Source organism: Pseudochaenichthys georgianus, chromosome 4, assembly GCF_902827115.2.
Source record: "Pseudochaenichthys georgianus chromosome 4, fPseGeo1.2, whole genome shotgun sequence".
NCBI classification, from domain to species: Eukaryota; Metazoa; Chordata; class Actinopteri; order Perciformes; family Channichthyidae; genus Pseudochaenichthys; species Pseudochaenichthys georgianus.
Window position 1 is genome coordinate 34,528,406 of NC_047506.1, and position 12,021 is coordinate 34,540,426.

At 42.3% G+C, this 12,021-nt stretch overlaps 1 protein-coding gene across 1 annotated transcript in view; it reads right to left on the bottom strand.

The window, feature by feature from the left end:
• ntmt2 (N-terminal Xaa-Pro-Lys N-methyltransferase) overlaps positions 1–3,215 on the bottom strand; it is a 13,835-nt gene extending 10,620 nt beyond the window's left edge. The window contains exon 1 of the mRNA XM_071203007.1: positions 2,836–3,215. Coding sequence (XP_071059108.1) covers positions 2,836–3,021 — 186 coding nt within the window. The 5' untranslated portion in view covers positions 3,022–3,215. The remainder of the gene's footprint in view (positions 1–2,835) is intronic.
• Positions 3,216–12,021: the final 8,806 nt, after the last annotated feature.

Below are 12,021 nucleotides of genomic sequence, written 5' to 3' on the forward strand. Positions count from 1 at the left end.
GCCACTGCTTCTCCATGATCAAACGCAAGAAAGACCATGCTCTTGTGATAAACAACTTTTAGATGGTATTGCTTGTTATACAGCATGCATTCACTAGCAAATGCTGGAAAATATGATTTCTCCTGGTGCACTTCAAGGTAGGAGCAAAAAAACATGCAGTATAAAGAATACAGTAATGAACAAATACAACTCAGCAACGCATCAGACATTACAGTCATTGTGTGATACACAACCTCTGTTACTAGATTTTGTTTCTCATTTAGTGGGAATGCTGACACAGCATTCCCACTATCTGTTATGCTACGCACGAAATTCTTTATTATTCCTCCGGGTTATTTTGCGCTGCTTCTTCTCCCACATTGAACATCGCAGAAACTCCGTTCAAACATCAAAACGTTCAGCTCGGTCGGGAATCAATGGCTATTACTTTTATCATTCATAACTTTCATAATTCCAGAGATACATCCCATAATACATCCCATTTTTAACATGGAAGTCAATGGAGAACTCTTCAGACTTCAACAATCTTCATGCAACTTTAACTGCTCCTTCTTCAACTGCTAACTGCTCCTTCATACTTTCACTCAGAAACCTCATTCCAACTTTAAAATGTCACACATCTTTCTGACATGATCCGTGTAACACAACTTTTAAATCTGATGCGTACTTTTAGAGATATTAAACATTGTTCAGACCTTGGTAAAGAGGCCTTCTTCAGATTTTAGAGTGCGTGATGTCACAGCTAGAGTGGAGGACAGATTTAATTTTGCCTTCATATTTTCTTTTAAACCTGCCATAATTCCCAAACCCTACATTCCTGAGACATAATTTTTCATGACAAACGTAGGAAAACTCTCGTAGCTGGAAAGATAAAACAAAAAATGTAAGCAAAAATAATTAAACAAAATGTCTCCATTAAACTCCATTGTAAATTCAGCCTCACCTTTCCCCACCACAGCAGCCGCACACCTTTAGTTAATCTGCCAAAAAGGCCACATTATTAACCCGAAAGTACACAAAAAGTACACTTCAGATCCTCAAGTTCCTTGACATGCTTCACGCTTTGAAATTTCACCGATATCTGTTACGGTTCTTCAACAAAACGTTCACATGTAACAGGTTTATCTCTCATTCAGAACAATGAAAATGCTCTCCTCTCAATGATCACCATGGAAACCTTTGATCTCTGGATAGATATAGGAGTTATAGCGACATCGTCTTTTATGACGAGGGATGCGTATCCCTCGCCATAAAAGACGATGTCGCTATAACTCCTATGAAAATGTTCAAAAAGTGCTCAAACTTCACGTGTGCTAACAGTCCAGCTTTGAAGACATCTACGGGACCGTTTTGAGATTTCTTCAAATGCCATTGCCATGGCAACACAATGCTTGCCATGAAACACGGTTTTCTCATAACTTCAGTGAAAATGCTCCAAATGGCCCAAAACTTCACAGGTTTGGTAACGATGCAGCCATCAACGCATCTAAGCGTATTATGGGATGTCATCAAATGCCGTTGGCATGGCGACAGATCATTCACCATCAAGTTAGTTCAAAAGTTTGCAGTTCAAATATTCTGCTGCTTTTCCAAGCCTTTTTACTTTATTTTCTTCTCTCATAACACATTCAAGCCCCCAGTGTTCATGTATCATTTCAATCTAAATTCTTCACTTTCTTCTTACACATTACATTTCAGCATAGCAGTTTAGCATCAGCTTTTCAGCATAAAGCATTCCTACTAGCAATTTCTTCAGGAATTGCATTCTCTAGTTGTATTTTATTCTACATGAAACACTCTGCTTCTGCCAACAGGTCCTTCAAAGCTTAGTAATAAGCATGTGGTGTCTCATTTATATAAACAGAGTTGTGCTATCAGGAGGAGTTACATGCTGGAAGTATTGTTTGCTCAGTGAAAGTGTGCAGCTTCCTAATGTCTTGTCAACACAGAGAGGTAGCCAGCTTTGGAACCTTGGAGTGCAGAACCCAAAATATGTGATCACTGACCATAACAGCACCATAGTTGAAGAACTAGATGGAAAGATACAATGTCGTTCATTAACTAAGAGTAAAATGTTTATTTTGTCAAATTTTGTTGTCCTTGTTTTGAGCTATATGTCTATTCGTAAGTACATTTTGAGCAAGGAAACACTGGAATGAATTGCTTGCATTGCGCAGTCAATAAAGCTGATGATGGGTATGGTCTGTAGCATGTCAGAAGAGATTATAGGTTGGTTATTCCAGTGATTTATTAGTGTAGGAATCCCCTACACTCATAATCAGTCCCTATGTTTTATGGTAACCATTGATTTCAATTTTTTCTACAATATGTAAATCAACTTCAGACAGGTGATCTTTTTCAGTGTACATCTGGTCTGATTTGATTTGTCTCAATCTTCGTGGCATAAAGCATCTTTGAGAATACACTATAAAAATCCCATGTTTTATTATTATTATTGTTATAAATGGAGTACACAGCTTTCCAATCAGGAACCCACTTTTTAAATGCATTACCTTGTGATGAATATGTGATTTGACTCATTTGAAACAATTTGTTTCCTGAAATACAAGTTTAAAGCCAACATATATCTTTGTGAAGGAACACTTTTGAGAAACTATATTACTTTTACTGCATATGATGTACTTACAATGTATCAATACAATGTAAAGTGAATTGTACTCAACCAAAACATGCAAAACCTCTGGCATGCTCGTTCAGCCTTGCACGATCCTAAATGGAGTCAAGGGAGAAGTAAAGGATGTACAGTAGATCTTGACTGTTTGACTGTGAAGAAGATGCTGAGTGGTTCAACCTGTGGCCCTTCTTCTTACCAACAGGAATCTTCTCCATCAGGTACAGGTAGCTGGCAAAGAACTCACTCCTCAGCGAGTGGTGCAAGTGGAAGGACATGCTGTGGCGACACATGGTTTCATCCGTCTCTTTCCAGCGATCCCTGAATGCCTGGTGAGCGGCCTTGTACTCAAATGAGCCCGTATCTTCCTCTACAACTGCAGACTCCATTTTGGCTGGATGTGGCCTTGCAGCACCTCACAGAGCGGTACTGTTCCAGAAGGTGCTTGACTTGGCAATGGTAGAGACTAACACTGTGTGTTTCAGTGCCCGTTTGCGACTCTGTTTCTTCAGCTGCTGCTATATCTGTCTAGCTGAGTGTTCAACACGTCTCTGCCAGCCTTCAAGTGATCGGCAGAGATCTTTTTCACGGGGCGGTGCTCAGGAAGCCCTGCCACATTTACAGATCACCTGCTAGGGACACTGACTGAGTACAAGTCGGGGGGGAGGGGGGGGCAGGGGGGATCTCCTGTCACATTTTCAGTCTCAGGACAAACACAGGCGACTGAATTTCAGGCTTCAAATTCCACCCGCACATGAGTTCATACAAGGCCTTGTTGCCATGTAATGTGGTCATAAAATTAGCAGCGTCTTCTCATATTTGTATACATTATGGCTCCTGTGTTGTCCTATGTCCTAGTACTTTTTCATAAACCAAAGAAGTAAGAGAGTACACCGTGGGCTCCAAGTCAGCGTATTCTTTTGGTACACAGACAGAACTCAACGTGTCATTTTTCCACCCATTTATATTAATAATGTAGAATGAAGACATTTTGGTTGGTTACAAACATGCACTTAAATAGGTTGTGGTTCATTTCCTAATCCAAGCAAAGACCGGTAGCCAAACATATGTCTAAGTTGTAGGGAGTTAAGTGCTGATGTGGGACAAAACTTTAGTTTTGCAAGTCTCAACTTAAATGTAATAGGTAAAAGCTAAATGATCAGCATTATTACATGGGCTCAGGCTCTACCAGGTAAGCTCCTACATCTTTGTAATTTCTAAATTGAATATTTTTAATATTGAGTCTTTACATTTGAACATCCAATCCCAATTCTTTGTTCAACGTAATTGGTTAATGAAACATTAGTGCAATTAAGCTTCTTTGCTACATTTTGGTCAAGCTTCACAGTTACGACAAACTCTTATACTTTGCAGAACTGGTATTTGTTTTTCTTTCTTTCCAAATGGTTGCAATCTTTCATCTCAACACTTCTAAACATCTAAACGTGTGGTTTAAGTAGCCGTTTGTGGTTCCCATTGACTTAACATACGAATGGACAGCTTTACAGATGAGGTATTTAAACCACAATGATTGCAGGTGTCTGGTTTGCAGAGAAGGAAAGGGGTTCTCTAAGGCTGCGGCCACACAAGGTTACAGCGCCACGTACAGGCTCCTGCATATGTACTGCAGCTTCTCCAGGGGTTGGAGCTAAACGGAGCGGTCTCGTGTGGACAGACACTATCCGGATAACTATTGCGTGTGGACGGAAGCTTGTTTGCGATTGCGTTTGCGTTAATCCTATGCGTCCTCGTGTGGCCGCAGCCTGAAAGTGTGTGCATATTTTATATAGATGAAAAACAAGCTATTTACATTGAAGCACATTCAGTCACTAGGGAATACTATATATTTCAATCAATCAATCAATCAATGTTTATTTATATAGCCCAATATCACAAATGTTACATTTGTCTCAGTGGTCTTCACAGTGTGTACAGAATATCAGTATGACAATACGACACCCTCTGTCCTTAGACCCTCACATCGTACAAGGAAAAACTTCCGAAGAAAACCCAGTTTAAAGGGAAAAATGGGAGAAACCTCAGGGAGAGCAACAGAAGATCCCTCTCCCAGGACGGACAGACGTGCAATAGATGCCGTGTGTAAATTGAAAAGATAATACATTTGCAACATTGGTAGTCCAAATGTTTGGAAATGCATGTGTGTATAATAGGATTATTTTTAACCCCTAACACAAATACTCAGATATATACATCACTAGCCAGAGACTAATTATAGTGCGGTGACATCAGCTGTCACTGGTGCAGAGACAAGCAAATACTTTCTGGAGAGCAGATGTACCATGTGTTACAGTATTAATTACACCTACTCATCATTTGTTTAATTCTTACTTGTAACTTTGATTAAATAGATGGATGGCATGAAAAATGCTTCCCTGAAAAACAATGGCTTGTCTTATTACAAAGTATTATTAGTAAGTAAACAAATCTACAAGTGCAGAACACATCAACTTGCATGAATTTTCAACTTTGATATCTTCTTTTATATTAAGTTATGATCCGCCTTATTCTTTCTTCAATCCAGATACTGACATTTTTTTTTGTAAAATGTTCAAATAATGTAATTACATTGTATTGAATACAACTTTTCTTGTTTGAATAAAACAAACGTTTAGGATTCAATAGGCCAAAAGACTTAACAAAATAGCTGCTAAGAAAATGACTTTTGCAACCTCCTCCAGTTCAAACCGGAGAGACGTGATGTAAGGAATACATATTTATTGTTTACATGTCATATGAATGAAATGATTGCCATGATAATAAAAAAGGAGTATGGAATGGTGTTTGGCGATTAGGCCCCGGTTTGCAGGATAATCATTCAGGAGGGAAAGAACCGCTCCAATGAAATCCCCAAAACCAGTGAAGTATGAAATACTGAGATGTACTGAGTTTCTTACCTTGTGGGGTGACTGTGGTGATCTGGGGATGAAATAATAGATCAACATATGTATGCGGCAGTGGGCCGGAATCACTGCCGGAGCTTACGGGTCATGCTGAGACTCTGACTGCCGAAATCAGTGCCGGTCTTATCTGAAAACGACCTGGGGGTCGCCTGCCTGGCTAGCAGGGCTTGACTACGCCGCCCGAAGGTCGAACGTCCTGCCGGAGCAGGGATCTTGTTTTGTAACTGACACCGAAGTGTACGGTGGCCCAACGTCCACGACACCGAAGTGTACGGTGGCCCGAAGCCACGACACCGAAGTATACCGTGGCCCAAGTCCACGAGACCGAAGTCTGCTGGGACCAGCAGTCCACGAGACCGAAGTCTACGGGGACCCCCGGTCCACACCTGACTTCGCAGGATATACATTTTACACGGACACATTTGAGCAAGGGCCTGGGATTTGGATACCTGCGTGCAGGAGAATGTAGCCCGTTACATGTAGATGCAGCGCGAGACGAGACATTGTTCCCTGTGGGCGGGGGCCCACGGACTAGGACAGGAATGCAGTTTGAAATCCGATACCATAATGAGACATGTATACGTGTTATGAACCACCACCAGTTATATGCATATATACCATAGTTAGGGTCTGAGAGATCTTTGGGAAGCCAGTACGGCGCTGATGTCCGGGCGAATGTAGGTTGTGAAGGCGGAGGAGGACCACCGTCCTAGTTGTTGTAGGGATGAGGTAGAGAGACCTTGATTAGCAGCAGAGGTGGCTGCACCTATCCTGAAGGAATGTCCCGGGTATGATATAGGTGATAGGCCGGATTTAATGAGAACTTGCTTGAGGTAGAAATTGACAGGGGCCATGACCCTGCGAACCACTCTCCGTGGAAGAAACCCCCAAAACCCACGGATGGGGCGGCATCCGTGAAGAACCTCATTGAGTCAGAGGAAAGCACGAGGTCATCGTAAAAGAAAGTAACTCCGTTCCAGTGGGCGAGCAGGAGGGACCAGAAACGTAGGTCTGAGCGGCAGCCTTCGTCTAAGAAAACGCAGTCATGGAGGTTGTCGACCGCTGATGCTGCATCCAGGAGGCGGGAGATGAGCGAGCACGTGCATGGCGAAGTTGAGGTGTCCGAGAAGGGAGAGCAACTGTTGTTTTGTGATGACTTGTTGCTCGCAGTATGACTTGGTGATGTCCCGGATGCGCTGCAATTTGTCGGAGGGGAGAGACGCCTTCATGTCTATGGACTCGAGGATGATGCCTAAAAACTCTAAGCGTGTGTCGGGACCTAACGTTTTCTCTTTGGAGAGAGGGACACCTAACTCCTGAAGCAGTGTTTAAGCTTGGCCAGTGAGATCCCTGAGCTGTCCTGTGGCGGGTATATGGGGAGGAAGTCGTCCGGTAGGTGAAGGACGGAGGGGATTCTGATGATGTTCAGCAGGATCCAGCAGAGCGCTTCCGAGAAGGAATTGAAGATGCAGGGGCTGCTTCTGCACCCGGAGGTCAAGCGAACGGCGAAAATAGAGTTTGGACTCCCACTTAATACCGAACAAATTCCACTGATGACTGGGGATGATTTTGAAGGCATCTGTAATGTCCGCTTTGGAGAGCCGAGCTCCGTGCCCTGTGAACTTGATCATCTTTATTGCATTATCCACTGAGGCATGGTGAAGGGAGAACTGATCTGAAGGGATGATGCTATTGACGCTGCAGAATGGGCCGGAGCTGGGAGCGGACAGATCGAAAATCAGCCTTTTATTTACGTGTGGCTATTCTGATGGGATTTGAACGGAACACTGAGAAGGGGGAGGAGCTAAAAGGGCCGATTATATATCCTTTGAGAAGTTCTTTGTCGATGAGCTGGGAAACTATGTTGGGTTCTTTAGCAGCTGACTGTAAGTTTCTTGCTACAAAAGTCACTGTGGGAGATGGGAGGACCCCTACCCTGCCTGAAGCCTTGGGATAGCCCTGACAGGAGATAGTCAACAAACACGGAATCTGGGTGAGTAGATAGCGCAGCTGCTAGCTGAGGGATGTTAATGGGAGTGGAGGGGTGATGTTCCAAAATGATTTTTTTTTTTTTTTCTCTCCACGAGGTTTCTGGCGCAGAGCTACTGTGACGGCCCGTCCCCACGGTGTCGTGCGTTAAAGCTTCCAACGCTTCTGCCCATTCACTTTGAATGGGGTGACGTCACTTTTAGCAGAACTGTATTTTGGGAAGCGACGTGGAGCGTTGCTGGCGTTGCTCGCTTCAAAAGTTGAGCAATGTTCAACTTTTGGCGCCGCGGCAGAAGCGTCAGCCAATTAAATCCAGTTTATGCATATCTGCCAGTACAAGCGCTAGCCAGTCAAACCGCGTGTATGCTGGGAGAGACTACGCAGGTAATTTCCTCATATTCCAAAAGGGAGGGAAAATTCATTATAACGGTAGTAAATCACCCGGTGCTGAATGATCAGTCTCTGTTCATCTACCTGGATACAAACCGGAGGAGCGAGGCATGGAGGGAGGTGGCAGAGACAGTGGGTGAAACTGGTAGGTTTTCGCCTGTTGGGGATTTTTTCCAGTTTACTTCGTTTTAACATTGATATTGCTTTGTATGTCGGGGGCAAGAGATTCATGCGATTGGTTGTTGGTCACGTTGCTCGCAAAAAAAATCCCCAAGCTTCAGACACGCCGACCGCCAACGTCAACGCACGCTGCGCGGACCAGTAGCGTAGGCAGAAATGTACTTTAGGGTGGGCCTGTAGAAATATAGGGTGGGCCAGATTTTTCTTCTGCGCATCAGAAGCTAACAACAGTCCCCGTCGGTACCGGTGGCAGATTACTTTTCCTTGGAATATGTTATGAATTGTCAGGTGTCCTTGGGTGCTTTGAAAGGCGCCCCTAAATAGAATGAATTATCATTATTATTTATTATCTGAAACGATTTAATAACTTTTAAAACTTTTTCCAGTCACTTGCCCCATGCATTCAGCAGCAGCAGGCCATTCACTTTGATTTTTACCCCGTTATAAATGTCATTATTTCGACAATAAAGAAATGCTACATAAACGTTATCTTCCACGTTTTATCTAACCATCTCCGTTTACACCATTTCAATATGTTTTGAAAGAGAACTCTCTCTCTCTCTCTCATCTGCGTGCGGGGGCGGGGCCTCACAGACACGCTGCATCTCTCGCTCACAGACATGCTGCAGCGCTGTGCAGTGTGCACACAGTTCTGCCAGTAATGAATATTACATTTTGTGAGGAAACTTTTCCACCAATAATTCCAATAAGTATTCACTTCAGGTTTACGAAAGTAACTGTACTCAGATTACTCGTTTTTCAAATGTAACGCCAGCTGAATATACTTGATTTATTGTATTCTGATTACGTAACGCCGTTACAACGCAACCCTGTGTAAGGGTGAGTGCAAGCATTTTCGTTAAAACTAGTACCTGAGTGCAACGGAAGTTGAAGCTTCTGTGACGGAGTAGTGGTGGTCTAATGGATAGTGAGGTGGGCTGCAGATTGGAAGGTTCTGAGTTCAAATCCCGCCTGGAACACCACCACTAGTGTGCCCTTGAGTAAGGCACTTAGCCCTCAGTTACTCCAGGGAGAATGTCCCTGTAATTGGTAATTGTAAGTCGCTTTGGATAAAAGCGTCAGCTAAATGAAATGTAATGTAATGTAACGGAGTCGAAGGTCCTAGACCTAGAGTCTTCCAGGGCCTGGAGGCGAGCATCGATAGCTGCCAGGGATTGCAGGGAGCCGGCCACGCTACTCTCCATAAGGGGTGTGTTGTTATTATTATGGTGTTATATAGGGTGTGGATTTTGGAGGTGGACGGGATCCTGGAGGGCTCGACTTCCTGCCCTTTTTTACCTCCGCGGCGGCTGCGGCCGCGTCCTCGCCCTGCTCTCTGGGGAGCTGACTGGAGCTGCTGCCCCGGACTGGGGAGCTACGCTGGAGACCTGGTCCGAGGGCTCTCGGAGTTGAGAGAGAGTGAGGCCTAGGGCTGTGGGAATGCACTGCTGCAGGAGCCGGGCGATGAGGAAGTCTGCCTCTGTTGGTAAGCCGCTGTGGGGAGCCGAACCGGCATCGGAGACTTCCAGAGAAGGTTCGTGTTCCGAATTGTCCGAGTTGGACATCTTGAGCTAATTGTTTCTTACGGTTTTTCTCATGAGGAGGAGTATTGTAGTACTACCCCGGCGTGTAGTCACCTGAAATTACAACGGATAGGGAGGAAGAGCAGGTATTTAAGGAATTTAGCCTGTGCAGCAATTGGCTGCTGAGGGGTGACGCCCTCGTATTTAATGAGGGGGGAAGGGAGCAATAGAGTGACGTGTAAGTGACTCATGTTAGGTCTTCCTTATTGAACTTGCGCTAAAGCTTTCATTTCATACACTCTTCTGGGGAATGTCTCACAAACTAAAACCTAAAGTAGACATGAACATGGCAGTATACACTTATATAATGGTTAAAGTCAACCAATTTGACAATAATCCACTTGATAGACTGAAGATATTTGACACAAAGTATTAATAGTCAAAGGAAAGTTAAAACCAATATCACGTTTCCTAAGTTATTAATCCAGATTTACCCTGGTGGTCTGTCACTTCAGCCTGAAACAACATCCTCCATCATATTGGCAGATAAACTCATTTAAAACAGATTTTTCAATATTCTTTATAAGTTAGTTACGCATAGAAAATGAAAATGCATGTTTAATAATCTACACATCTGGGTTTAAAACTTTTATTTCAGATATTGTGCATGGCACTGTTACTCTCACTATTGAACAGAACAGAGACATCATTAATGTTATTAACACATGTGCTTCTCCTAATGTTACCAGTAAAATGTCTGCTGTGAAATTGTAATAGTTTTTGTAATCCTCTGACTGAGCATTCAGTATATTTATGTTGAAAAGTAAAGTAGGTAAAATCATGAAAATGTAAGAAAAATACTAATTGATAAATGTCCGAGGCTGTGAGTGTAATAATGTAACATGTGCAATCATTTGATTATTAGTATCACTCATGTATTCATGTGAAAGCAAGATTAAATGCTGTAGTTGGTAGTTGTGTAACTTGTGAGATTCTCACTAATGATTTTTTTAATTGAGTATTGAATATGTTGTCCATTAATTGAATAATTGGTTTGTAAAAAATAATGAATGTTCAATTAAAACCAGAGCCTGAAAACCTCTTCTACACCGCAACCACGATATACCGGGGGGAAAACGCGTCATCTGCAGGAAACAGCGTCTGAGGGCATCTTAATATTCAATAAACTATGAATGTTTTATATCCATGTAATGGGAAGAAACTCAGCTAACCGATAATTTTTATTTATTTTTTCAAAAAAAAACACAAAGCTAGCGCTGAGTCTATGAATTAGCCACGAGCGAAAAATGCTAACGGAGTGTTGCACAGAAACTCACTCATAACACCCTTATTACTTATCGTAGCTGCACGCAGAATCGATGGGTACATACATCATCACTCCACGATAAGAACTCGCAAAGCTATTAACAAGAACAGACATCAAAACATGTGACGCACGCTAGGTAGCTAAAACGACAACATGGCTCACCTTGGTCGTTGTCTGGTCAAAAGTGGTCTTCAATGGCATTAAAACGATAAAAACGCTGCTTTAGTTAATCCATAGGTTAATCCAATGTGTCTGTGTCCCTTTGAAATGATTTCTGATCCATAAGCAATAAACCTGCTTTTCCGTTTCCAGATGTCAGAGCAAGAGATGGGTTCACTCTGATGCAAACCTGCATGCGCAAAGCCCCCACCTTATTTGTATTACCATGTGTGTATGTTCTTATTATACATCCATGGTGTGTATGGGGAAATTCCCCTTTGATTCTATTGGCTCTAACGGTCAAAAAGAGATGTTAATCACCAAAATCGACCAATGGGTTCCAGAGAAACGGTAAAAACGGTCATTTCCACCCAAATCACCTCAGAGGTGGAGTTCTTTTTGCTAAACCTCTCTAAAAAGGTAAAATGTCACTTGTTTTGCATCAATCTTAATACAGGGTACTTATTATATGTTGTACTTTGGATTCCTAAAGCTTTTAGTCTACCATCCAAGGGTAGTTTTCACTATAAGTAAAAAAGAATTTTTGGACGGACACTATTTATTTACAGTTTTTTACTATGTTCAATCTGAATTTTCTTTCAAATAAAAAACATCTATATTGATTCTGACTTTTCTACATCCAACTCACAGGTTTATCATTACTTTGAGAAAAAAGATTATTAATTTAACCCTTTTAGAAGGGAAGATATGGTAATTTGTTCTGGGAATGTCATTTTCGATCCTGATACCTGAAAAACAGGCTCAGGGCTTAACGGGTTCAAATGTGCTTGGTGACTAGAAGGAAAGTCAATTTTCTCATTGAGATGCTATCACTTTTTTTTGCAATATTTTTTCAACATATTGTTTCAAGTCTAAAACGTTCATGTTTTATTTTTTTAA